Source organism: Clinocottus analis, unplaced genomic scaffold (genome assembly GCF_023055335.1).
Source record: "Clinocottus analis isolate CAN_PGR_092001 unplaced genomic scaffold, fCliAna1.0.p SCAF_20, whole genome shotgun sequence".
NCBI lineage: Eukaryota > Metazoa > Chordata > Actinopteri > Perciformes > Cottidae > Clinocottus > Clinocottus analis.
This window is the reverse complement of record NW_027175932.1, coordinates 8349365-8376724: the sequence shown is the minus strand read 5'-3', so window position 1 is coordinate 8376724 and position 27360 is coordinate 8349365. Positions and strand designations below refer to the sequence as shown.

At 43.3% G+C, this 27360-nt stretch overlaps 1 protein-coding gene across 2 annotated transcripts; it reads right to left on the bottom strand.

Annotated features, from left to right (window-relative positions):
- Positions 1-41: 41 nt before the first annotated feature.
- LOC137791804 (prickle-like protein 1) lies at positions 42-26464 on the bottom strand. 2 transcript variants are annotated; one of them, XM_068586978.1, is made up of 8 exons: positions 26283-26464; positions 8285-8482; positions 7628-7741; positions 5966-6103; positions 3501-3704; positions 3191-3377; positions 2007-3011; positions 42-1905 (listed from the first exon to the last, which is right to left on the bottom strand). In XM_068586978.1, exons 2-8 carry the CDS (start codon positions 8468-8470, stop codon positions 956-958), a joined length of 2784 nt encoding a protein of 927 aa, XP_068443079.1. In that variant the 5' UTR covers positions 8471-8482; positions 26283-26464; the 3' UTR covers positions 42-955. The 2 variants fall into 2 exon arrangements, with proteins under 2 accessions (XP_068443079.1, XP_068443080.1); XM_068586979.1 differs by lacking the exon at positions 26283-26464 and having other exon boundaries at positions 8285-8519.
- Between the last annotated feature and the right edge of the window lie 896 nt (positions 26465-27360).

The window sequence follows — 27360 nt, the reverse complement described above, 5'->3', positions numbered from 1 at the left end:
TTATCAAATATATGAGAAAAAAGGACACCCATTCCTGAAACTTTGCAGAGAAAAGTATTTATTACAAGCGTCTTTACATCATAAAGCATTTAGCTGGTTATGTCAGAAGAAGGGTAGTGAACAGTTCAGATGAATTTAGATAATGCAGGTGTGACTGCCATTTGTATCATAGTTTGTACACCAATAGTGTTGCCAAATGTGTTCTAGACATTGTTACAGAGTAACATGGCACTTTACTGTGAACAGTTTATGGCACCTTCTTGGTTTCTCATGAAATATTGACGAGGTTTGTTTGTTTACCATTACAACTGCTATTTTAATATAACATACACCAACAGAAACAATTCTTAAAACCACAGTTATAAAAATACCAGTATTCAAATCTTAACTTAGTATATACATTATCATTTTTACGAATATGCATTAAATAATGTTTTGGTTTGCTTCTATTTCTACGTTATCAACCTGTGTTCAATATGTATTCACTTTAATGCACACAAAGATATTGCTGCAAAACCTTTAACTGAACATTAAACATAAAAAAAACATTGTAAATTCTGCAATGAAAGAAAAAGTTGCCACTCTGCCAAGTTTGCATAATTCTGGTCTGCACTGTCTTAAGAAAGGCTTCCAAATGTACGAGTACATACTGTACATCATGTTAGCGCTAAAATTCTATAAGACCCAGTATATGGGGTAAATTTGCACATCCATTACAAAGATTTTCTGACTATGTTGCACAAATCTGTCTGAGTTGGATTTCTTCTTTCAGTAGATTTGGGCCTGAAATATGATATGCAGCTTGACTTCCTGTTCGCGCATAATACGCAGTCTGTGCATATGGTTTGCTTTAAACTGCCTTTCTAAACCCAGATTTGAGCCATCATATAATCAGAAAATCAGACTTTTATTGCTTTGTGTAAGTCAGGTTATAATGTAAATGCACTTGGAGCTGTTAAGAGATGATACAGTTTTTGGACCGGTGACTTTTTCTGCGACCAGTCTGTGAGCCGTGGCTCTGGGGGGAGAGGGCTGTGACCCTTGTAGGGTAGTCCTCAGCGTAGTAGCACCCAGCCCCTCGAGGCTGAGGGATTGGCTGGCCCAAGAAATAGCCCTCCTCCTCAGAGTCTGATGATGAGGAAGAGCAAGTGGAACAGTCGTCCTCATCTCTATAAAGACCCATGAAATGCTCAACTCTTGGGTCTCCTTGAGCCGAGCCCTGAAGCATATAGTCAGATCGGGTTTGGGAATAGGCCATGGGTAATCTGTTTGCAGGATGCTGGAGGAGCATGGCACCACATGGAGGGTTTACCAGACCTTGCTGTTGGGGCTCATACGGCCTCTGTGCCTTCTCCAAAGGCATCATGTGAAGGTTGTTATCCGAGCGGGTTTTGCGGCTCCTGTGGTGGCGGCCTGGCCGGTGGGGGTGCTGCCTGCTGCGCCCATGGTGGCTCGTTGGACGGCTTCTCTCTCTGCCCATCTCTTCTGGGCAATACGCCCTCCGCTGTGGCTTCTCACTCATGGGATGCTTTCTAATATTGACATCAAATCCATCATTATATCCATTGTCCACAGTGTCCTCTGAGAACTTGACCATCTGAGGGGGCCTGGAGTGCGACTTGCTCCTCCTCAGAGCTGGGGCATGGACAAAGGATGGTGGGAGGCCTTCCAAATTTGGGGACAATGAGAGGTGTCCTCCTGATGTGCCTCCCCTCTTTGACAATGCTACCTCCTCATCTCCCTTCTCCATGTTTAGGTTGAGAGAGTTGGCACTGTGGTGAAGATGAGATGAATTAAAGGTTCCCATGTTGCTCATCTTCTCGCAGTCATCTGCCACTGAGGGATCCTGTATGGCGAGTGTGTAGACCATCGGTCTATCCCTGCCATCTCCATCCACTGATGCACCTGAAAAGAGCAAGCAGGAGAGTCAAGTTGTAAACTGCTTTTTCAATAGAAAAAGAAAGCACATTTTTCTACTGAACTCGTGCAATCATCAGTATCCTTACCAGTGATGTTTGAGAGCGCCAGGGAGTCCATGGAGTCTCCAGCACCCTGCTCGACTTTTCTAAGCTCATCAGCGATGCACTCAAGAGAATCTTCATACCACTGCCTGTTGTCTGTCCAGAAGGCCCGTCTGCCTGTCCCAGATTGGTCCTGATCCTGGTCCAACTCCAGCTCTTGGATCTTTCTGGCACTAGCAGGACCTGGATGACTCCCATAGGCGGAGTCTCCCAACCCATCCTGGGATTGGGCCCAGTACATTTCCGGCAGGTGCTTCTTGCTCATCAATCCAGGGCTAAGGCTGTTGGCTCGGGATTGATTGGAAGTCTGACTCTGGGTGGGACTAGCAGGGGTGGGAGAGGAGGCGCTTACCCCTATAGATGCAGAATCCGGCTTGAGCCAGGGGTCAGAGACACTCATGAGCCTGTTTCTGTCACTGCTAGGGCTGGGAGATTTTAGTGATGGCTGCTGAAGTTGCATCCCACGGTCACCAAACTTGAGAAGAAGCTGAGTCATATAGTCCTCATGCTGGGCCCACTCCTCTGGATCCTCCTCTCCACCAGCATCCTGCTCCTCCCGCTCCCTCCAGAACCTCTCCTCCTCTAGGTCTAGACGAGCCATCTTGCGCCCTACCATACCAATATCGCAATCAGCATCTCCATCTCTATCACAATCGCCCTCTCCATTTCCATACTTATAATCAAACAACGGTACAGCGGCAGGGGGGTTTAACAGCTGTGACTGTCTCCATTGATCAGCAGGCCGGCTGCTCTTCCCCATGCGCACACTGCGCCGAGATTCACGTGACCGGGCGGACTGGAAGGCAGAATCAGATGAGTCAGAGGCCTGGATATCTTCCCCCTGGCTGCAGGTCTTAGAGCAATAGATGCGACCCTGCTTTGGCAAGAAGGGACAGCCCAGCAAGGATATCTTGCACTGGGCACAACAGAAGCACTGGTCCGCAGCATGCCAGTGAACACCTTCATAGGTCATCTGGGCATGGTCAACACCTAAAGGATTGTAGGAGGATTAGAAAAGGAGCATACGTTTAGGTATCATACTTTTACGCAGGTAGTCAAATAAATACATTTGCGGGATTATGTGCTTGACCTTGCATATAAGACTTTACATTCTTTATCCTAATTCCAGGAGAAACCAATAAAAACAGCACCATTCATGAATAACTCACCAATGTTTTCACCGCAGGCCTCACAGTACTCTGCATACAGAGACTCAAAGCAGCCAGTACAGTAGGGACGGCCATCTTTCATGATGTAGCGCTGCCCTCCTAGCATTGTTTCGCACTCGAAACAGGCAAAGTGCTTCATGTGCCAGTGACGACCTTCTGCCTCAGTGCACTCATCCGCAAAGATGATCTAAAGGGAAACACACATAAGGATGTTAGTTTTGTGGAACTCTGCTGTACTTGGTGCTAGTATTGCCATGGGTTCATTGTAAGACATTAAGTGGTTCAGGCTGCTGCTACTACTGAGCCTTACCTCGTCACAAGAAGAGCATCGTGGTTTGAGAAGCTCTGCATGGTGTCGCCCGCAGAGGATCTTGCCATTTTGGTAGAAATATATCAGATCCACCAGCAGCTCTTGACACGTGGTGCAGACAAAGCACGCTGGGTGCCAGCAGGGGCCCAGCCCTGCTCTGGAGGCAAATATTGCCATCTCCCCTCCATTGATTCCTCCGCCACACTGACAATCAAACACAAACAACAGCTGATTCATTAGATTTATGTTTCAGGCATCTTGATTCTTTTTTTAAAAGGGGCTTACAATGCTTAGGGGTCCATCATTGAGTCTATGAACGTGTTTAATAATATGCATTCATAATAAATCTGTCAATAAGTCTGCCATGCTGTGAGTGAAACCGTAGAGATATACAGAGACAATCACACTCTGGAAAGACATTCAAAAATAGATATGAGGTACAGTTGAGCCTTGTGATACATTTGGAATCCAACATAAACAAAAAAAGATTATGGAGACAACTATTCAAAATATATCACATATCCGCTAATATTTAAATTGCAGTGATGCTAAAACAAAGAAGGCCATGCAACAGGTGATCATACTGGGAGAGTCACAGGAATATGATCCATTCAAAACACATCGGTGAATCCCAGCAGTGATGACAATCATTCTACAAATACAGCAATGGTTGTTAACATGTAATTCAATCGTTAAAAAACCATTGACAACCCAACCTCATGTCTTTCTGAATATAATTATCTATCTTAACAATATCTAATATGCACAGTTAGAATTTAAAAGTGAATGGGTTGACTTTCGGAGCAATGCATTGATACATCTAGCACTCCCATCACAACTACTTTACCAACCGAGGTTGTGGGGAAAAAGGAAACTCAAATTAACTAATTCCTTTATTTTGCCCTTTCGCATAAAGTAATCAAATATTCATGTGGTGTTGCTGAGGATTTGGACAGTATTTTAGTCCCATAAGCTCAAACAGAATACACTGGCCTTGGTCCTGAGTGAAAAGATCGTATGACTCCACAGAGATCGTAAGAGCATGTCTGAACGAGCAATCACCAGTCTTTATATAACCCAGCAGAGCTATGGGACACCCATAGGCCGCTATGGGATAGCATGCCCAGCTGTTAACCATTATTACCAGGGTGGACACACAGGGGCCTCGGATACGGTGGTGTTGTGTGTCCCCACCAGGAAACCGGAGCCTGACAAAGTATGAATGTACACATCTTCGTGCTATATCCTTTTAAATATATGAGCATGTGCAGATCGTGTTTGCAGAGCATATATGGACACGCATGCATGTCCAGTATGTCTGAGAATGTGTGCATCCGTTGGGCTTCCTGTATGATTACAGTGTGTGTGACCTTGCATCACTGTGGTAGCATCTGTGTTTGAGTGATGACAGACTTCATCTGCCTGTCCAGGGGGAATTAACATGCTCCTTCCTGGATGCCTGGCAGAGGATGTGGTTTACTCACTGGCCATGGCTTAATTTTCCGGAAGTCACATAATACTAATATTTATGTTTGTTGCATCAAAAGGAAGTTTTTCCGGTATACGATAAAGGGCAGCTGGAATGACACTTAGTGTTTTGTTTCAGTCATAAAATCAAAAGCCGGAAACAGAGGTCTAGTTTCAGGATTGTTTCCCATTCCCATTCAACGAGCATGTATAGAGCAAGATGTCTCTCTCTCCTGAAAGCCAAGGTCCCCTTTAACAAGCTGACTGAAAAATACTTTGGATTCCTAAAACCTTTGGACCTTCCACACAAAGAACGTGATGTTTCGCTTTTACAGTACATGCTTACGTGATACTGTGTACGCATGTATTTAATAGACTAAACAATTTCAGTATTTCTAATGAATACATCTCAAACTTTCGTAAATCCACTTTGTTCAAGAGTCTTTAGCAACAGATGCAGAAACATGCGGAGTCTTTTCCAGAAAAAGTCTTAAAACCAGCTGCAAGCACTGAGCCGAGCTGCATGGTATTATCACAGTTGGTGTGGAATAATGTGCTACACACTGTGACTTGTTTGGAGAAAAAAAAGTACGATTTTTAAGACTCTATGTGAGAATTACTCGTTAACCTGTAAATTCTTTTGCAGTCCGTCATGCTGAGATATAGATGGGCGGCAGGAAATTTGTCAAATTCCTCATGAGGAACTGGCTTCTCGCTCGGCTTGAGCGTGAGCCTCCCAATTTCCCTGCTTCCCCTCTCTCCCTAATGAGGAGGTTTATGTCCGCGATTAAAACCCTCGCATTAGCCAATCAGGACTGGGCCTCGGGGCTGCTACACGTTGGGATGGTGGGTGTTAGCTGCTTGTGATATAAATAACTTAAGACCCACAAGTTGGTTTCCTCCTAGCTTACCTTACGGCTACATGAGCACTAAACGAGACCAACGTTCATGTGTGCATATGTGTGTCTTCTCATGGGTGTCCCAAGTGTGGCACTTACATTTTCACAGCGGGTGTGGTGCAGAGCTCGGGGCAGGATCTTGGGTGTTCCTCTCCCAAGTGCCTCCCTCTTCCTCTGGGCACTGAACATGTGGATCTCCCTCTTTTCCTCCTCCGTCAGAGAGTGGCAGTAACGCACCTGCAAGAAAGAAAGAAAGAAAGAAAAGATGAGTGGAGTTGACAAAGCAAAAGCACAAAGAGGTTGATTTAGCACATTGACCTATTACTGATGCTGGTTCAGCTTTTATCTTTGCTTTGCTTTGAGGAAGTATATGACATGCAGCCCGTATATGGCTGGCAAAAGGGTTTAATTAAAGCTAATTCCCCTGAAGGCTGCGTTGAAAGGATGGCGTGAGCAATACTCAAACCCGTCCTCTGTGTTTAGAGAGGGTGATGATGGCCCAGATAAAAGACCAAGTCTCCTAACAACTGGCTTGGTTGTTCTCCAAACAACAGTAAACGATGCCGGTGTGTGAGCGCCACACACTCACTGTCTCTTCACTTTTACACACACACACACACACACACACGCACGCACACACACACACGCACCACACACTGAGTACTACTCCCTTTGAACCGCAGTTACGCGAGGAATCTTCCACCAGTTTGCTCCCTCAACCACCAGGTCTGCCCGACAAACACCATAAAACCACACAGTCAAACACTGTGTTTGTTGAGTGTTACTATTGTGTACCTTCCACGTGTGTGTACGGAGACCACCTCCGTCAGACAGTAGCCCCTTAAGCCTCCCCTCCGGTGATAACCCCTTCACCATATCTCCTAATGTAAACTCTATTAACACAGATGTGAAAGGAGTGCTGGTTTACGCACCATAAAGCTATTATACAGAGGAGGCTGGCATGTGCTTTACTGTCAGAAGAGGGGGTTTTCAAACAGTTGAGGGAATGCAGCCATTGTTTTAGGTTTATAAGAACAGACTAGCAAGATTGTGGAGACTCTACTCAGCTGCGGCTTGATGGTTTAGTTTGGGCTGGGTATAGTTTGACATTTCTTATTGTCAGTTTTATACCAAATGTACATTTTTTAATATATATTATTTGTTGTTTTGAGGTCATTTTTCTTTTTTTAAACAAAAAGGTCAAACTTCTTAAAGCAATTTCAGCGACAACACCAGAAAAATTCAGCTAAATCTTTAGAAAATTGCCTTTGAAAGTGTCAAATTTAAGCATTATAAGCAGTTAAAATCCCCGTTTGTATGTTAGCCCGAAAAGTAGTCAAAGAGTAAGCTGAAGAATAAGAAACGAACCTCGTTGAACTGTCGTTTGAAGGTAGTTGAGTCAGAGATCTATGAGAGCTTTAACTGATGAAAATAAATGGCATTTAAATTTGAATCCCAGTGCCAGAAACATTTCAGACTGCGCCAAAAGTTTAGTGTAGTTCTAGTTCAGAAAATGAACTTGACTCCTTCCTGTCATTCATCCATCACTTAGGTGCAATATCTCTGACGCATTGATCAGATTTTGACTAAAGTTATAAGTAGAACTACGAGCTCTCTCCGAAGGCCTCAAAGGAGCTTTTAGAAGTCATAACCAGGTGGCATGTCATGTCTCTCTCTCTCTCTCTCTCTCTCTCTCTCTCTCTCTCTCTCTCTGTCTCTCTCTCTCTCTCTCTCTCTCTCTCTCTCTCTCTCTCTCTCTACCTCGTTGTCATGCGGCGGCAGCTGGTAGAGGAGCTGTCGGATCCTGAGCTTCTCTCCGGGGCTGTTGACGTACGGCACCTTTTCCTCCGGCAGACAGGAGAAATACATCTGGACCTGCGGATGAAGACAAATAAATGAACTTTAGAGCACAGAAAGAATTTACATCATGTCAGTCAAAAGGCATCTTTGTTTTGTGCACCAGGAGTATCACACTCTCCTCATTTTAGAGTTCAAGAGACCGTACATTGTCGTTTTCTTTCCATTACTGTGAGAGAGAACTGTTGCAGCAGGATGCAAGCAGTGTCATCAGTACAGAATGAGGGCTGCATCAGTGATACTGGTGGGCCAACATGTCAATCACAATTTAGTACTGGCGTCTGACTGTGACATCTTTCCACACACAAGAGAACGCAAAGGACTGGAAATGCTGTGGGTTAATTCCTGCTGGCAGGGTGAAAGTTATGTAGGAAATATGGAAATATATTGGGTACAGCTTTTTCTGACTGAGATGTGCCGAACATGTGTATCCTGAATATAATGAGTGTTGTGCTTCAGCATGCAACACTAATCTGCAAATATGGCATAGAGAACAGATTTTCTGCCCACATTACTTGCACTAAAACCCAATGCTGTTGTAGATGTAAATGAGTCCTATACCTGCTCAGGCCTGAGTCCCGGTGGCACCCATGCATACTCCTCCAAGGCACACCCGGAGTCGTCATCGGACGTGGAGCTCCTCTGGAAGCCCATGGATATTTTCCCCATCTTTCCCCCAGAACGAGGCTCCATGTCCAGGACCCGAGGAGAAGGACGCTCCCCTCTTTCACTGCGCTCCAGGTTCATCACACACGGGCTCTGTGGATACAAAGGGAGGATTAGAAAACATACTTTTAATGTTTTCAAAGTGTTTATACCTCCTCTGTATAATTATTCCCAACTCTCTGTCTTTGACTTTGCTTCTTCTTGTCACTGGCTGGGGTATTGCTGATTTAGGGTTTTCTTTGCACTTCTTGTAAATTCCTCTGCATTTTGTATATGCACCCAGCAGTATTTTAGGGGTTGAGAAAGGACAAAGTGGATCTGTAATGTATCAGGCCACCATTTCACAATTTAACCTCTTGAGTCACACTTAAGAATAACTAATCTGTTATTTTCCATCCCATTAGTGTCGTATGTCATACTTCCTTTGTTTATCCGTTGCACAATCGGGCTTGATAAAGTACCCAAAAAACGATTTGTCCGCCTTCAAAGGGAACTTCTGACAAACTTGATAATGGATGATATGAAAAGGAAAATCCTAGGAGGCTTTTTCCAGACTCACAGCACTTGTAATGTACATAGGCACATTCTTTTTCAACTACAATTACAATGCTTTGACATGATGCAGCAGAAATTTCCAGCTGTTATTCACCAAACATCTGTTTCTCTAATCCACTGTGCAACAACTTACTGAAGGTTGTGAAGAAGCAGCTTCTATGATCAGGAAAATGAAAAAAAAAGTAATGTGGTAATAATAATCTTCAAAAAGACAAATGATCAACCTTGAAACTAATCGGCATGTGTCCATGGAGACTGCTGGAGAATGAATCCACTTTCAGGAGCTTTTTTTCCTTCCTCTTTACGAGCTGATAACAGTTGGAGTGTTACATGAATAGGGATTAATCCGTCTCGTCTCTGTGTCTCCCGCCTTCAGCAGTAGCCCTCTTATCTAAGTAGCCATGTTCTTTAGAGCCCCCTCGGCCTGACAACAGCACTTTGGTCTCAAGGTGTTGAAAAAGCCACTTGTGATTTGCCCTGCTCTGTCTCTTTGACATGCAAATACGGACAAGAATAGAACCTGTTTGGGTAAAAACGGTTAGAAACTTCACACAGGCCCTCAAAACGTCATGTAGGTTGGGTCTTTTAAACAACCGCAGCACCATGAGGGACATTAGGATCTTGATGGCTTCTATTGAGAAAAACAGTATGCCTGTTAACAGTGTGACTTCAGGGCGGTCATTAACATTAATTTGGATCAATGCTTCTGTCAGGTGATACTTAGGGACTGTGTGAAAACTATTTGGGTGGGGAAAAAGGGCTGAACTTTATGTTCAAGTAAGAGTCGAGTACCTTATCAGATAGAAAATATGTAAATATTTTTAAAAAAAAGATTTTAGGTTATGGAAATACTTTGAGATCTCTTTACATTATTTATAGGTGTTATAGTTTACTCGCCATTCCTTCTTTTCTTGTTTAAAATGTATGATACAGTATTGATCCTGTAAGGAATTATTATCTTGCTTGTTGGATCTTCAAAGGTCATAGGTCAGCTGCAACTAAACTCACAAGCCAAACACTTTGTTGTGCAGCCCCATCCTCATAGAAATGTCCCGTCTGTGCTCTCAGCTCACCCTGAAGGCCTCCAATGCCAAGCCATTGAGTCAAAAGCAACAAGACTGGGGAAATATTAGCATTGCCACAATTAGCATACAGTTGAATGAAGCCTAGGGCCTTTAAACACTGAATTTACAGATTAGAAATACTGCAAAAAAAGTCAAACCAAAGCTTTTATCACAGAACAAAAGGCTATTTGAATGTGGCTTTGTTCTTCAGTGACTAATCTATCAGGTTTTATGGTAGGATAGATAATGTTATCACCCAGAAGCTTTTCTTGACCTGTTCTGCTTTATCTCAACTACGGTACCTTCAAGTGCTGTAATTAGATGGAGGAGATGTTTTAGCCAATATCTCAGTGGCACAATAGTTTGTGGGACCTATTTGTGAGAGAATATTTGGGTCCATTAATGCTTCTGTTGTTTTTATTGGTGACAACATGGGTGCAAGTTTGATTTGCAGCAAAAATGTAGACATGACTTTTGTTAATAGACACATGCACGGGGCCACCCAACATCACCACAAACGAAAACACCATGACAGCCATCACATTTTACAAACTGGCTTTGACTAGAGTGCACATATTGTATTCACATTAGCATGATATTGCATAATCCCATTTGACATTTTTTACAAGGAATGTGCCAAAAAACATCAAAATGTAACCTCATGAATAAAGAAAAAAGTAAACCTTTTCTCATTATTATGAAAAAAAATCAGCAATCTCTATTATCATCTTTAAGGTGGCGTATTCCTTGTTATGTCAAGCAGGCCAAAATCATGAGGATATTCATTTTACTATCACATATGACAAAATAAAGGCAACAAATCCTCCCTTTTGAGAAGCTGCAACCAGAGAATCTTATCTTTTCGGCTCTAGTTTGGTGCCCTAGTATCTGCTCTCTGCTGCCCTTCAGCTCTCCTGCGTCTCATCCCACACGGGGAAAAAGGTGACTGTGGATTCCTGAGCATTCACATTGCAACTCACATTACACCATGTCACCCGCTGGCAATAACACAATGGCTGTCTTTGTCGAAAAAAACAAAAACAAAATGTCCAACCATTCCTCTTCTAACCCGGGCCACGGCGGCGACGTGACAGGAGAAGGTTAAAGGGGTTAAAAAGGGAAACTCTTTGAAAAGGGCATTTAAAGAGTCACAACACTGGGTCTGTGTAAACACGGGCCAGATGTAGCCAGCTCACGGTGAATCGTGTGCGCCTCCCCCGCTTAACTGACACTTTTAAAAGGGGCCCTCCTTCACCGAGGAATTAGTTAGTCAAACACGTTCAATTTTCAAATGAACACAACCGCAGGCAAACTAAAGGAATACATCCTAATTTACTGACTTTTACAGATGTGTATCAAATTCTCTCAGTGAGGAGATGTTTATTAGAATATCAAATCAGTAGAGCAGTTAGCTTTAGCTATGTGCAGTTATTTCAATTGACAGATACGGAGATGTTGAGCACATGCTGAGACAAGAACAGTGAAAACAAAGTCAGGTCTATTTTTCTTAACGTCATAGGATATACTTTAGGAAAACCATTAAATTGTGGAGTTCAAAGGCCGAGGTCATCACTCTTTGACTGGCAAAGAGTGTTATTTTAAGGCCAAATGGGTGTCACAGGGTACCCAGGAGACTTAACAGTTTGAGCGAGACCACCTGCAAAGACACATAATGAGGGTGTATATGTTTATACACACCACACATACATCTACACACTATATCCCATATATTACACACATGCAAGAGCACACCTCTCTCACACACAGAGCCTCTAAAATGTTGATCAAAGCTTTTCACACAACCCATTGCACTCCTCCTCATCTACAGATCATACAGAAGTTCTGGTGGAACTTGGGTGTGAGCACTTTTCCACAGCAGAGCTGCAAAAGTGCTGTTCATTCATCAAAATCCTTCTGCATTTCCTCTCACCTCCAGGAAAAGCATCTCTCTCTTTCCACCTTTCCACCGCATAAAGGCCTCATTCACAGTTGGTCCAACTACGGCTTCATGTCTGCAGCATCAAGCTCAACGGATCCGAGCTCTAATCAGATACAGATCCCCACTCAGCCAGGAAGTATTCCCCCAGCGGCTCCGTTAGGCTTTTTGAAAGTCAACGTTAGCTGTGAGGAGAAGTCTTAAAAGACGCAACCTTCACTCACTCCGCAGCTGGGGAGCGGCTCCTTTAGCGATCCAAAATATTGAGGTCCAAAGAGCAAAGGAAGGTGGGTAGAGAGGTGACGTCTCTATCTGCAGTGTCTCTGAGCCCTGTGAGTGTGTGGGAGTGAGTGGATGTGTATGCATGTGTGTGTGTGTGTGTGTGTGTGTGTGTGTGTGTGTGTGTGTGTGTGTGTGTGTGTGTGTGTGTGTGTGTGTGTGTGTGCGTGTGTGCTGTTGAGGCAGCCAAGCCTTGTCGGCCCCTCCTTCATTCCCCCCTCCAGAGCAAATCACTGGCCACTGCACTTCAATCACACACACACACACACGCACACACACACACACACACACACACACACACACAGTCAACACCCCACCTATCTCTACACCCCCTTCCTCCACCAGAGTGACATCAAGCCCTCCACCCAGCCCCCCAACTCGGCTGCAGGATTCCTGAGAGCCAGATGACATGTCCTCTCTACTCTCACACTCTTTCTCTTTGACTTTTTTCTTCATAAACATTTTTGCTCTACAGACTACTACTACTCTGCCTTATAAGAAATTATGGAAGGGTGATTAATATCGAGTCAATTTCAAACTCATGTCTTTACTTTCAGAATAGAAGCAGGGGATTTCCTTCCTTATTGAGGAAGGGTACGTGTAGACGAACACGAATCAAGTGATTGGATAGAGTCTCCCGCGATTAATCAAATGCTTTCAAGGGTCATCAGGTTTCGTGCATCTTGTGTCATTTGCTCCAATAATGTCACATTCATTCATACTCTGCTGTTGATTACGTTGCAATGCATGTGTTCAGGGCACAGCTGCTCATTATCTCAACAACTAAACTTAAAACTGATATATTTTGTTGTATATTTTGTTGATATATATTATTGTTACTGGTTGTTCCATATGCTATTTGATGACAATCAACCCTTGTTTTAGAAAATGACTAACAGCACAAAGATGAGGCAAATTATGGTACTTTCAAATGGACATTAGTTAACTTGAGTTAACTTATAACTGATTTTGTTTTAGCCACTTGGGGGAAGCAGAACCAGTTGAGTTAATGTTGTTAACTTCCAACACTATGACTATATGTGCTGCTGAGTGGTGGACTGGCAGCATACAGTGTTTGTATAAATATGTTTGCCTACATCAATAACAGGTGTCTCTCCCTGATCTAGATGTGCTGAATTTAAAGGGAGCTGATCATTTTTCTTTCCAAAATTAAACTCCTCATGTTTTCTTGAGGTTTTCCTAGTTAAATATTGACTGTGCTTCCTCCAAAGTCAGCCTCATCCATCTCTGGAAATTCTCACGCTGGGGATCTGTCTGCTCAGCCCGTCACTGGTACCACCGCCCCCTTCCTATTTTGGAGATTTGAATGAGTTAGAGGAGAGAGGTCCCATGTCCTCATCTCTCACTTTAGCCAATCACAATAACGTTTTTGTCAAAGAGCACTTCTAATCAGGATACTCATGGCAATCCGGCAAAAGGACAAGTGAAGCGTTTTTTTCTTCTTCCCCTAAATAAGATATCGGTGTTATCAGTTATAAGATGTGAAATGTTGCAATGCAGTGGACAAAATACAACTGACTCGATACGCTTGGGTACGTTTGTTGTAATTTATTTGAACGAGCTTTGCACCATCCGTCATTGTGGAAGGCTGAAAAGCAGCAACAGCTTCATTTAAAGAGCCTAAAATGACAGATGAGTTTGCTCAATTGTCCAGCAGACAAAGACGCCCTGTCCCTTGACAACCCCACAGAGTCACTTGCAGAGAGAGCAACAGAGCTGTTTGTTACAAGCCAAAATACCTGCTACAAATGAGAAATAGCTCCGTTAGATAGCGAGCTTAGCAGAGAGATTCTCTGTGTGCGTAGAGATGGGATTGTCTATGGGCTTCAACAACACATATTGGAAATTGTGTGAGTGGATAGAGAGAAGCTTGGCAGTCCAGTCAGCAGGTAAACCTTTTATAAAAGCTCTCAAGTTTTCCAGGGGTCGCGGCAGTGCTCGGGATATGCATTGCGAAAAATCATATTTCAAGCAAGCGAGTGGAGAGGAAAAAAACTCTATTTTTGTGACAGAGACAAGTACTTAATTTGGGTAAAAAAAACAGACAATGAGTGGGTGAGGAATTCTCTGGCATGAATAGAGGACAGGTCAGAGGATGAGTGGCTTTATCCCACACAATAGGCAGATATCAGCCCTTCAGACTGGGCCTGGGCTTGTGGCCAAAGACTGGTGGTCCTTTAGAAATCCAGAGGACAGTTGACCTTACCGTCTCCTCTACTTCCTCTCTGACGAGAGGTTGCAGAAAGTATCTAAAGTTATTCAAAATGGAGTCCTGTTGTTAGTTTTGAAGATGTCAGTTTGTCTTTTTACAGCCAATGAACATAAAAGAAAGAGGACTCTAGCGTTATTCTTTATATTTGGCTTCATTGGCTTTTAAATTTGCAGGATTAAGTCTTAAAAGTAGACTTCTGTCTTATGCCCCTCCTTTTATAATAAACTGAGGTTTTTAATGGGTCTTCGTCATTATAAGGCAGAGGCATCATGTATCAGCACTCTGGACATGTGCTGAATGGATGACACTCTGGTCTCATTGAAAGGCCTGAGCTGATGAGCAGGAACTAACAAATGGGGGGTTTATGCAGTGACCTTTGACCCAAGCCAATAGCGTGCAAATATAAATGTATGACGCAGGCATAGTGAATGTGCACAAATGCTTTAACTGCTTTAACTGGGACCTTTTTTTTATTTAGAAAAAATGCCAAGCGCTCTAAGTTATTCAAAATGATATAACTTGAGTGGCAGCTTCACATTTCACCGGCGGCTATTGAAGCAACGTAGATCCAACCAAAACAATCCTAGGACGGGGAGAAACGCTGACATTGATTGAAAGTGTATCGGATTGAATGGAGGAACTTTTGGCTGATATTCAGTATTATTCAGTCTAACACTCAGCCCAGTCAGACAGTTTGGGCAGAAACCTTTCGATCAAATAACTTTCTGAGCGGTGTCTTCTTTCTTTGGCAAACATTTCGGACTGTGGTTCAGACAAGATCTCGTGGCTTTCTCTCTACTTGAAATCCGAGACCAAGTCTAGACTACACATACCCGGCACGCTTACTCACTGCTTCTGGCTGCACAGCTCATCTATCTATTGGAACAGAACTCAACTGGTAATCTGGCCCCTTCTTAACCTTTATTGTGCTAAGCAGACGTGCTCTCTTCTGCGTTTTCATTTATAGCGGTCATTCGCACCTGGACTCTACCACCACTACACTATTTCATCCCCAGGAGGCAGGAGGGGGTTTAACCAGAATGCAAATATCAGTGGTGACGTTCAAAACAGACCTCGACAAGGACTGTGACATGTCTCAGCTTGTTGCAGGACAGGTCGACATAAAATACAGAGGCCATTCCTTATGTTAAAGTAGCGTGAAGTACAAATACTAGATGAAGTATTTAAGATTGTGCAAAAGGCTCTCCTACGCAGGATTAAAATCAACATGGGCTTTTAGTGTTGCAAAGGTTGATAGTACTTTCAACAGCAAGTTTTAGGGCTACCCCATGTTTATATAATTCTGTTAAACGTGAGGGCGTGGAGGTTATGGTGGAGTTATAAATGATAAGCAATTAAATATAATTTGTAGGAAACAACATTTATGTTCCCTGTCCCAGCACTTTGAAAAGGCTAGCGTATGCTTAACATGAACTGGTTTGTAACATGTGTTGTCCCAGCAAGTCTGAAGGCAGAAATGTTTATAGCTCTTCTTAACGATCAGCCATGGCAAAGAGGGAAGATACCCAAAGAACTGGATAAACGGTGTATACTTTTGTGTCCTCATACTCATTAAGTTAGCTGCAAGAGAAATCTCGAAAAGCTGAACCAAAGCTGACAAGCCCAGGCAATATATCAAATCTAAATTTCATACTTTGAAAGTGGAACTTCTTTTGAATAAAGCCTGTCTCTGTGTCACAAAGGGCCTTTTTTGTTGTTCAATATATAGCAAAGCTACACCCTCCAGACAAATCTTTCTACAAGTATAGTTTTCCAGATAAAGACACGAGGATCCGGACTATCTATTTCGGATTAGAAACAGCAATGCCCCGCTTACAGAGGTCAAATGCAGAACAACTGGCAAAGCAGCTCACATACATCTCTGCTTCAGAAAAAGATCTCTGGTCCGCGTCTCAATTCACATCCATTATGATGCCTCATTCAGCCCCATTGACGCCGACAGACGCCTCTCAGCAGCCTTTCACACCAGGAAATGGATCTTTAGACCTCGCTAACAAGGCCCACCAGCAGAACTTGCTGCTGCATATCAGGTCCGTCAAAGTGCTGCTAAGTGGTCTCACCAGTTTGCTGTTAATATTCCCTGACACTCCCAGCCCGAGTGAGATGTAAGTTTCTGTCATAAAACCCTCTGTTGAGATTTGTTAACCACTGCAGAGTGTTACCTGCACACCTTTGGGACAATAGGTGCAGCAATAAAAGGGCTGTAAAATGCAGGAAATTGTCAAGTAGCGGGAGCTCATAGAGATTGGTTTGGGAAGCTTCTGTTAAGATTCTTCTTGTTCAGAACTTAACTTAAACCGTTTATGAGAATCAGAGTCCCTGATTGATGTTGATCTACTTTTGGGAATGGCAGTGTTGGTTTTGCCCACACTAAAACATGTCAACAACTATTGTCTGGAAGCCCAGTGAATGAATAATAATGATGTTGGTGATCCCTGACTCTTCATCTATCGCCCCCATGGGATATCGTGTGACATGACTCTACTATTCACAACTATTGGATGCATTGCCACAAAAAAATAAGTCCTGACATTCCTGCAACAATTCAGTGAGTTTTGCTCTTGCAAGCTAGAAACACTATCATTTTTTGAAGTTTGGGCCAAATAACTGCAAAACTGATGACGTTCGCATGAGTCTTAGCTAGACTTTTTGTTAATTCCTGCTAATTAGCTAATGCTAGCATGGCACATTGTGATTGTGCGCATGTTAGCTAGCATGTGGCGTTGGCCTTCGGAGTGAACTCCTTGACGAGACAGGAAACCTTTGTGGACCAGTGTTTGTGATCTCTCACAAGATCCTTAAATCTATCTGCTTTGGGGCGTCTGAAACTCGAGCTGACTTCAGTCACGAGCATGCATCCAACAGATGCGATTAAATGTTCTATTCATTGGCTTCCAAAATAGTAGGCATCAGATTTGAGATAAATCGTTCCACAATGGAAATAATCGCTGCTTCAATGCAGCTTCTGTTCAGCCCGACATGTGTGTTTGTCAATCTTTATTGTGCTTTTGGTTCTGCCTATAGCCATGCATATGTAGCCCATCATTTTTAACTTTGAGGGGATTTTCTATAAATCCCTTCACTACTCACATGCTGATTAGACTCTGTGGAAGAATTACGCTATTACAGAGTTAAATAGGCTTCTCCGGTTCATGTCTAGAGATACGTTATTAATTATTGTTATTTGTTTCCATAATTTGACAGAGTCCGCCTTACTTAAATAGCTTAATACAAGTCATTACTTGAATCTGACAGCATGCAAGTCCTAGATGGTCCCTGTAGGCAAGATATCTTGCCAAGCCGACATATCCTCTTGAATACAAACTGGGTTATACAATTTTATACAATTTATCCATCGTGGAAAAACAATTGAGAATAGAATAGGATATGTGTTTCAATGTGATGGTAACTAAGATCTTAGAGTAGCTCGTCATGTTTTTCAAAGATATGCAAATATTCAATGTACTTGATTGAAGACATAAAGGCTTGTATATTTACCGGTGAAGTCTAAGGGAGTCTCGTTTTTTGCATACACTTTTGCATACAGGCGAGGCTCCTGTTTTGCCCTCAACAAAGAATAGAGAAGCAATGTTAAATAGTATCACTCTGTATTTGCATGAAATAAGAGAGGACTTTCACACAAACTCATCACAACCAGCAAGGAACTGGAATATAAGTGTGAAACACCGTCACAAAACTGTAATACTTATTAGGTAACAAAAGGAACCTCCTGTCATTATAGTTGTGTTGGTGTGTGTGTGTGTGTGTGTGTGTGTGTGTGTGTGTGTGTGTGTGTGTGTGTGTGTGTGTGCGTGTGTGTGTGTGCGTATGCGTATGGAAGGAGGGGAGGGGTAGGAGGGACTTGTTTCATGTCTTGTGCATCCCATCCAACACTAATTTGATATTGGTAAGCGATTAATTCCTTTTTTAAGAGGGCACTTTAACCAATAGTGTCTGTGTGTATGTGAGTGTGTGTGTGTGTGTGTGTGTGTGTGTGTGTGTGTGTGTGTGTGTGTGTGTGTGTGTGTGTTTGTGTGTGTGTGTGGCTGCTGCGATCACATTTCCTCAAATGCAAAGTACAGAAGAGAAAGAACAGGCAGATATATATAACTACAATTCTGGTGAGAGATGGAATGATAATATCATTGAACAATTTCAAGAAGTAGATTGTCTTGTTATTGGAAATATAAGTATATGCGTATCGCTTTAACTTTGCTTTACTTCGGTGGTAAAAGACAATAAATAAATACTCAACGATGCTGCAGGATTGTTCTTGCAATCCTTCTATTAATCTCAGGATCCATCTGTCTGACTACAGTGTGTCACATGTCACATTGAGCCAAATGAAACAGATATATCAGGGCTCTTAATGAGCTGTATCACCCAAATCCATAAAAAAAAGAGAGGGAAGCATATTTAAAAAATGATGACATATCATGCAAGAGAAGCAGCAGCATTGCATCACATTTAGTAAGGCCAAGCTGTTTGTTTTCATGTGTGTGTGTGTGAGAGTTTTGCATAAGAGATAGATGTAGGCCAGGGATTGGGGTTGTGTACACAGAGGCTTAATGACAGAACCCTGAAGGGATGGCACATCAGTCAAGCGGAACAGACGAACAGACACACATACACACACGCACACACACACACACACACACACACACACACACACACATAAACCGGCTGTGTATTGCACAACCAGTGCCCTCACTTTCCCATAATTAAGCATTGGAAACACAACAAGAGCTGGGATCGGCAGGTTTGACCAAGTTCCCCGCCCCGGGCACTTTTGTCACACTCAGGCTGCAGTTTGGCCTATATGGGTTGGCACCGTTCTCAAGGCAGCACAGTGTTGGAGAAGGGTGTGTGTGTGAAACCATATAGCCTTTAGCTCCAATAGCCGAATCCCAAGGCGCTTTTGTCTCACTGTATATGGGTTACTGAGCCATAGAAAAGGAGACGGCTAACGAAACAGCTGAGCGACATCAGCTTAGCTCGGCACGGTAACATTTTGGTGGCGGGTTTGGAATGCCACGAGGGCGACAGATATCGAGGCTACGTGTCACGTGAAGGCTCCTTTGAGCGCCGTGCTTAAATAAACTCAGTATCACAGGGAAAGTGGTGTGACTGGTCATTGTGCGGGCTGTTTGTCCCCCCCACTCCTCCCTCTCTCCCTGTGAGTGTGGTTGAATTTGGCCAGGCAGTCGCTGTTGGCATTCCACACTGACCCTCGAGTAGCGGGCCTGAGGTTCATGGGTAAACAGACAAACCGTTTGGTGGGCTTGCTGTGTAATTTTGGAGGCCGTCTTACCCTGTCCCTGTCTCTCTCGCTCTCCTTGGACCTCCCCCCTTGTTTTTCCCTCTCAGCCAGCCATATCCTCAGTTGGCCTCTCTGTTAATTCAGACCTACCTGACAGTTCTGACTAAAACCTTCTGGGTTTACTATCTGTCCCGGTCGGCAACGGGCTGAGCTCTCTAAACACACTCTGAAGACTAATCTGCAACAGATGGGAGACCGACCGGAGGAAGTAGTATAAAAGGATATACAGCATATTTGTACCCCTTTAAACCAAACGATAGGGTTTCAGTGAAGTTCCAAGCAAAGCCGGAGGAGGGCTGTAATGATGTGCACAGCGGCGGCTCCCAGGGGCTTAACTGGACATATTACTTGGAGATATAAGCTGTCCATCCACAACCAGATGTCTGAAAGGCCCTGGGGGGAATTCATGAAAGCTTCTCCTGACGGGAACATGCAGACACACTCATTCACACACTAACAGATATGTGTAAAGTACTGAGGGGAAAAAAATGTATTGAAACAAGCAAATGATACATACATAAACAAGCCCACACATGTGGGATTTCGCGGGTGGCTGGTTGGAGATAATAAACGCCATAGCCCCCAATTTACTGTCTGGTTTTTGAGGTCATTAGTGTAAACAAAAAAGCCATTTATTTACACCCTCATTAATGCAAGTGGCAATTCAAGCTCCCGTTCTCAGGCAGGAAAAAATGAAACGGATGCATCTTACAGCGCCGAAACCCAGAAAGCTGTCAAATAACTGTTTGTATTGGTTTTGCGACAAGCACTTGGAAAGCCCCGGGCTTCCATTAGCAAACCACTACTGGTGAATATCTGTTACATTCTCCCTTTCTTGGAGATTAAATTGTCTTAGCTGAAGGATACGATGCTGTTTGATGACTTCCCATAGAACACAAAGGCAGTTGGGGACGTGTTAATGGGAGGAGAGACTATATTAGAAAACAGTTCCTCTTAAAAGGAAATGCAAGCTTTGCCTTTGAGGAGTAAGTACCATCTAGAAATGCCTGGCATGATTTATGCATTAACAAATGCAAATTCAACTTGAAATCACTTGATCTTCTTGCCAGGAGAAGCCGTGGACACTGACATGTCACCTTTTAAGTTGACATGTCGGCCTTCGGTTGTCTATTTACACATCCAGTATTTACAGAGCAACTTGAGCATTCATTTGGAGCTGTGTTTTTAGCCACAGTTGCCGTTTCACAAATGTAAAGTTCAATATTCACTCTTCTTTTATCTCTGTTTTTGTTCTCCACCTACTTCTGAGGAAAATATTAGCTTGTAATCTGCTTAATGTTCCACTGTGGTGCTTACAGTGAGTTTGTATAGGCTTTTGTTGCCCCTTTGACACTATGTAATTTCATTAGAAATAATATTAGTCATAGCAGCTTTAATGACCATTTCATCCTGAAAGCAGGACTCACGTGAGTGCTGAAGAAAATGGGCAGCTTTGAATGAATTTGCTGTAATTTCCCCCACCCTCATTTACACTGCATTTACCACAAAAAGGCCATTTCCTGACTCTGAGTGGCATCCGATTGGATGGAGACATTTCCCCTTTGGGTGAATAAACTGGCTGGTTTTCCTTTGGAATGGTATACGGCCAGATGGAGATAAAATGACAGATCGGACATGTCCTCAGAGACTTCTGCAGAGACAGGCGGCCACCCAACAGCGAACAGTTTACATAAAAGTGGACATCTTCCTGAAATTGTGCAACTTAACATTTGTCACAAAACTTTACTCTACCTCATCTGCCTCTGTTTATAGAAGCAGACTGACAATGATTAGTCCGTGGAAAAACAGAGTTAGATTCCTGGTAACATCCTGTGCCATCTGATGCTTCATGCATATTGGAGGAGAGGTGATGTGGGAAGAGGAAGAGAGGAGCAGGCTGTCCCTGATTAGAACCGAGTTCAGACATTCTGCTCCGGAGCTCGTCTTGGCCTCGGGAACAAACTGTCCAACACGTGAGACCAATTTAAAGAGGGACAGCAGGAGCATAGCTATGTTTTCCTGATACACGCACATAAACGTTGATCTTTCATCACATATAATGAGTTTCCATTTTGGACTATTTATGAACGATTAGAATTACCTTGTTTTTGACCTCGTTCTGCCCGTTCTGTACAGCTATTTTTAGCCAATCATTGCTCAGTAATGGCTTTCTGCGTCTATTACCAACAATACACTTTATTTGCTACATTTAGTGGGTGTCACTTACATTTTAGAACATTTTTCAGAATATATTCTGTGCACGATGCAAAAAAGTTGCACGTTTGCCACATTGGTACATGCAAAACATTGTAAGCTTTTTACTAACAACACTGGAGTTGTTTTTGCGTCTGTGACGACGGCGTTAGAAAGGCTGGCCCTTCATCTGGGCTGAAAACATGAAACCACCAGACATCAGTCTGTGAAGCGCCATCATCAAAATTGGAATTAAGAGGTTTTCACATCACAACAGCAATAGTGTACGAGTGGTGTATCACCCAACAAACCAGAATCTGTTATGGAGACCTTTAATGTTTTTCCCAATCAAAAACAAAACTGGAAGCTATCATTTGTGTTCCGCCTCAGGGTGGTCATTTGACGAGGAATAATTACGTGGTTGTTGCGCAGCAATCTTGTATTTCTATACATGAGGCTTCTATCTATAATGTTTTCCTTTCCGTGGGCTTTAAAGCCTTTTAATTATTATCATCTAATAATCATCACCTTTAATGTCTCCCTAACTACTGTGACTGGCGACTGGCAAGGTGTGTCTGGGCAGGTGTGTGTATCTGTGTGTGCTAGTGGCTTTAATCATCATCAAATAGAGCTGTGTGTATAGGTAATTAAGTTGGTGCCAAATCGACTCTCACTCGCAGGCACGAGTCAGGAACTCTCAACAACACCTCCGCGTTGCATCGCTTAGCAAGTGCTGCGGGCAACTTTATTTCATGCAAGTTTTAACACAGCACGGAGTCCATTACTCAGTGTCGGATATTCTTCTAAACCCTGGTTTACTTTTCCTCCCCACAAGCTGACCATAATACCAGGCTTGTGGAGCCAATGTGGCCGACAGGATTTGGTCTGTAACCACTCAATGAGCAGAGGGATCAGGATTGGTGTTCGCACTTCAAGGACTGCCGTCCTAACCCCCACACACACACATTCACACGCCGCACCCTTCACGTCCCTCGGCATAGCCTCGGTGTACGGCTACTGTCGGCCGATGTACATACTCAGTATTAGCCATTCTTTCAACGCCTATAGTGTGATATTTCCTTTACCATGAACAATCTGACAGACACTGAGCCTGAACGTGCGTTTTCATCACACTTCATTTATTGTTTAGTCTATCAAATGTGAAGGAAAAAAAAACTCAGCTGTGACCAGGGAATGTTTTGCTTGGTCAAGGTTGGTTCCAGGAGTGTATGCAATCTCCCATTGCAACAGTGATAATGCTGCTGATAACTGGTGTAACTGCATGGTTCCCATGTCAAATTCACAATATCACTTTGAGGCTCGTTTAATCTCGGTTCTTCCAAGAAAGTTGTTTGTCTGTTTTCCATTGTTCACTGTTCTGCTTCTCCCGTTCAGCGATTGGTCCTTCACTCCTCGGCCCTTCACGCACATCTACAGGGGATAGCTGCTTGGCAGGCGTGTGTTTGTGTGTGTGTGTGTGCGCGCGGGTGTGAGTGAGTGTGTGTTTTCTGAGGTTTGGAATGATTTACACAACCCCACACTCGATTAATTCCAGTATGACAGCACAAACTTGCCTGTGTGTACACACGTTGGTCTGAGGTATTAGGCTGACAGAGGCAGCACAGACAGGACACTGTTGACTTACTCATAGATGGAGATTTATACTTTTTTTTTTTTTTTTTTTTTTTACAGATAAACACACTTAACATACATATGTGTGTTTCGTACTGCTTCCCCTGTCTAATGTCAATCAATGCTGAAATATATCTGTGCTCGCTGCACAACCCCCCCTCACTATGAGTGCATGTTTATAATATAAGGCTCTAAAACACCATATTCATCATAGAGGGTGAGAAATGCATTATGCTTATGAGCTGCTGTCCATTAAAACGTTGCTGGATTTATCTCTGAGTTGTTTTTAAAATGGCGAAAATCTCGTTTTGGATTGAGCCTGTTCAGCTTCAAACACGACACACCTCGAGCTCTTCAAACCGCTTCACCGCTGTGATCAGATGAGGTGTTTCAGCCGAGCGGCCAATGGCTCTAAATCGAGAACACCCTTGGTCACTGAGCAAAGAGGTTTTCCAGGAGAGTTTCCAACAATATCAAAACAATCTCCAGGCTGGATTTCCTTTCTGGCACTCAAACCCCACTGGAGAATGATAATCTGGGTTGCATGTGAGAAAATGAAGGACTGTAGGATGAAAACACTCCGAAAAATGAGTCTGTCTGTTTAGAGAATTGTCCATAAACAAAAAGTCAGCAGGTTCGGAGAATGAAAAAAAAGCTATGCAGCAAAAAAGTGAAGGATGCATTCATGATGTGTCCACCTCTGCAGCCAGCGCTAAGCTCATAATTGATTGACGGCACATTCTCAAGAACTGCTTCACATCCTCCTCAGCCACAACGTTTTCCTCCTTCTAAATCAACTTTCTCACACAGGGTCTCATTTGTTAAGCTATGACAAAAGTGTCTTACCAAACTTCACCATTAACTCAAAGACACAAACTCCCGTGATTGTTTGGGAAGTGCTCTTTTTTGCTTTCTGGTGTCATCACTCTTGGTTCTTTTGGTAAATATGAAGCTACAGCCCAATGACAGCTCACTTACAAATAACTTACATCGTGTTTATTTAGTTGGTACTATGATCAAAGTATATAATAGAGCGAGAGACAAAAGACCCCTTTCAGCATCCACTGAAAGCATATAATCAATGTTATGTCCCATAACGGGCAGTTCTCGAGCCAAGCATACCGATCATCTCAGCTACTGCCTGACTTGACTCTCCCATGTGCTTCAAATGGCTGACCAATTAACAGCAGCTTAACTCCTGGGTCCATACACCCATCTCTTTCTCTCTTTCTCTCTCTTACACACACACACAAACACAAATGCATGCACATAAGCAGGGGTATGCAGACACACAGAAAACCCCACATGTATGTATGCACATAAGCATACAAAGTAATAGACGCGCAGATCCTGTGCACCCAGTAGGCCTGCCACACACAGACATGGACACACGCACACACGCACACACACACACACACACACACACACACACACACACACATACTCATTAACAAAGGCTTAGCATTGCAGTGTGTATACCCCCAGCAACGAGTAGCATAGTCTGGCGGACTGGCCTCCCACAGAGGGGGAATACACCTCAGTCACCTGATCCACGGCTGCTCCCTCATCCTGGATCAGCTAAACACACAGCAGCTTGTCATTCAATTACAGGACCAAGACTGCACGGCATGGAAACTCAGAGAGCACTGCCCGAGATGACATCGAAATATAGAGATTTTAAATTCAAGTAGATTTGAGTGATTTTCAACCAGCTTCCTTCAAGTTTCAAACTCTCAAGATCCCAAAGCGTCCTGCTACCACTGCATCATCTTTACACATATTTCCCACCACTAGGTGCCACCACTGGCTTCAAAACAGATCACCCCGCACTCAGAAGAAAGTCCATTAAAGGACTCATATTTGCCATTTCAACATGTTTCTTTGGGATCTTTAAATACATCTCTATGCCTTCTGAGACAAAAGTCAGTATTATCAGAACAAGGAAGGTAACGGAAACGAAATGGGGGGAATTTGCTCTCTCACAAGCTTACAACCTGGATTACAAACCATTAAAACAGTTTGACACCTGCACTAAAAGTACATTTCTCTGAAGTCTCTGACATAGGATTGTATCTGAGAAAATGCCCTCCCTGGTCCATGATTCTGATATGCTGAAGTGATGTGGCTTCACTTTGCATTGTTTGTGAGCATTGTTTGTGAGCGTCTGTCAACGCTGATGTGGTTCCGAAGTGCTGCATGAAAAGACTGAGCGAGCGCGTGAAGACAGGAAAAAGAGTAGACAGACCGAGAGAGACCACCTGAGTGACAAGCAACAGCTGAGTCCACACATCTGGAAAGCAAAACGCAACCCTCCATTAGTGCGTCTTTACGCACACACGCTTTCCAAGATAAAATCCTCCCCCCAGTCACAGTTTCACTTTTTATTCTCCTCCTTCTCTGAAAACATGTCACAGCCTCAACTAACTCTGTTCTTAACGCTTTGATGCGTCTGGCCATGTAATGGAGGATCAAATCATTTCCATCCCCTCATCTCGTTGGAACATGATGATTTCCCATTTTCAGCCTTGAACTGCACTATTTGTTGTTTATGATTGCAAAACTATATATATATTAAAAAAAAACTTCTACATCCACACACTACTCATGGATTATTGTTAGTATACTTCTGAGCCACAAAAAAACAACAACTTCGCACTCACCTCAGAAGCAACAACTTCAGGTCCGGGATCGGGTTTGGATATTCCGTTTATCAGAATAAATTCACGACTCTGGAGGCATCCGTGCTGACTGCAACCAGCAAACACAAGTCAGCGCCGTTTGAGTCCTGAATCAGCTCGATGGATGCAGTCTTTCAGAGCATGATCGTGGCAAGAGAAGGAGAGGGAAGGACGCTCACCAAGGTTTGAGCGCTGCGCAGCTCTGGCACCAAGTTTAAGCGTCGAGAAATTACACGAGCCCTGCTCTGCTCTGATTGGCTAGGGCACGAACCCCCCCGCCCCCCTCTCTCTTTCCCCATCTCCTCCCCCTCCTCCTCTCTCCTTCGACACACGCCTCTCTCTCACTTACAGGCACACAGTATACTGTGTACATCCACGCCACGACTTTATGGATATGTTTTGGAACCATACTCAAGTCCACGCGATCGATTTTTCAGAAAGATATTTGGTTCCCATTTCAATGTATGTGTCTAAAAATATCATTCAAAGTATGATAAGGTTACTGTAAACGCATTTGGTTGCTCCCATAGAGACAGTGGAAGTGCCCATAGGACCAGAGCAGCAACTATGTAACACAAATGTCCTCTGGGTTCACTTCTTCATAAATACTTGATTGGATGGACGGTATGTAAAAAAACAACTTAAACAACAGTCCTAGATTGATCCTATAACTGGAATATGATCACATGCTCCATGCATGCATCACACAGCCTCCTGAAACTTGAAACTGACACTTGGGCATGACGTGTGGAGGTGTTATGTATCGTATCATGTATATGTTTCCAGTATTTAAAAAAATCCAGAAGTGGCTTCCTTTACCTGCTGCTTTCTTGGAACGTGAGTAACACACAGTTTTATCCCCGTTAGTGCTGTTGAGTCCTTGAGGATGCTAAATCTCCTCCTGCTCCATCGGTCAGTATAAGGAATGGTTGCACCTCAGTCGAGGGCGTGTGTAGCTGTACGAAAGTGTTCTGCAAAATCTTGACTCAGAAGATACACATTGAAAAAATAGACTGTTGTGATTCTGCAAGCTAGCCTGTTTGTCATTAGACAGTATGTC

Coding starts and splice junctions, on each gene's coding strand:
- LOC137791804 (XM_068586978.1), bottom strand. CDS start 8,470: ATGAACCTGGAGCGCAGTGAAAGAGGGGAGCGTCCTTCTCCTCGGGTC. Junction 7,742..8,284: donor CGGGACTCAGGCCTGAGCAG/GTATAGGACTCA, acceptor CTTCATCCGCAG/GTCCAGATGTATTTCTCCTG. Junction 6,104..7,627: donor TGCCGCCGCATGACAACGAG/GTAGAGAGAGAG, acceptor TCTTTCTTGCAG/GTGCGTTACTGCCACTCTCT.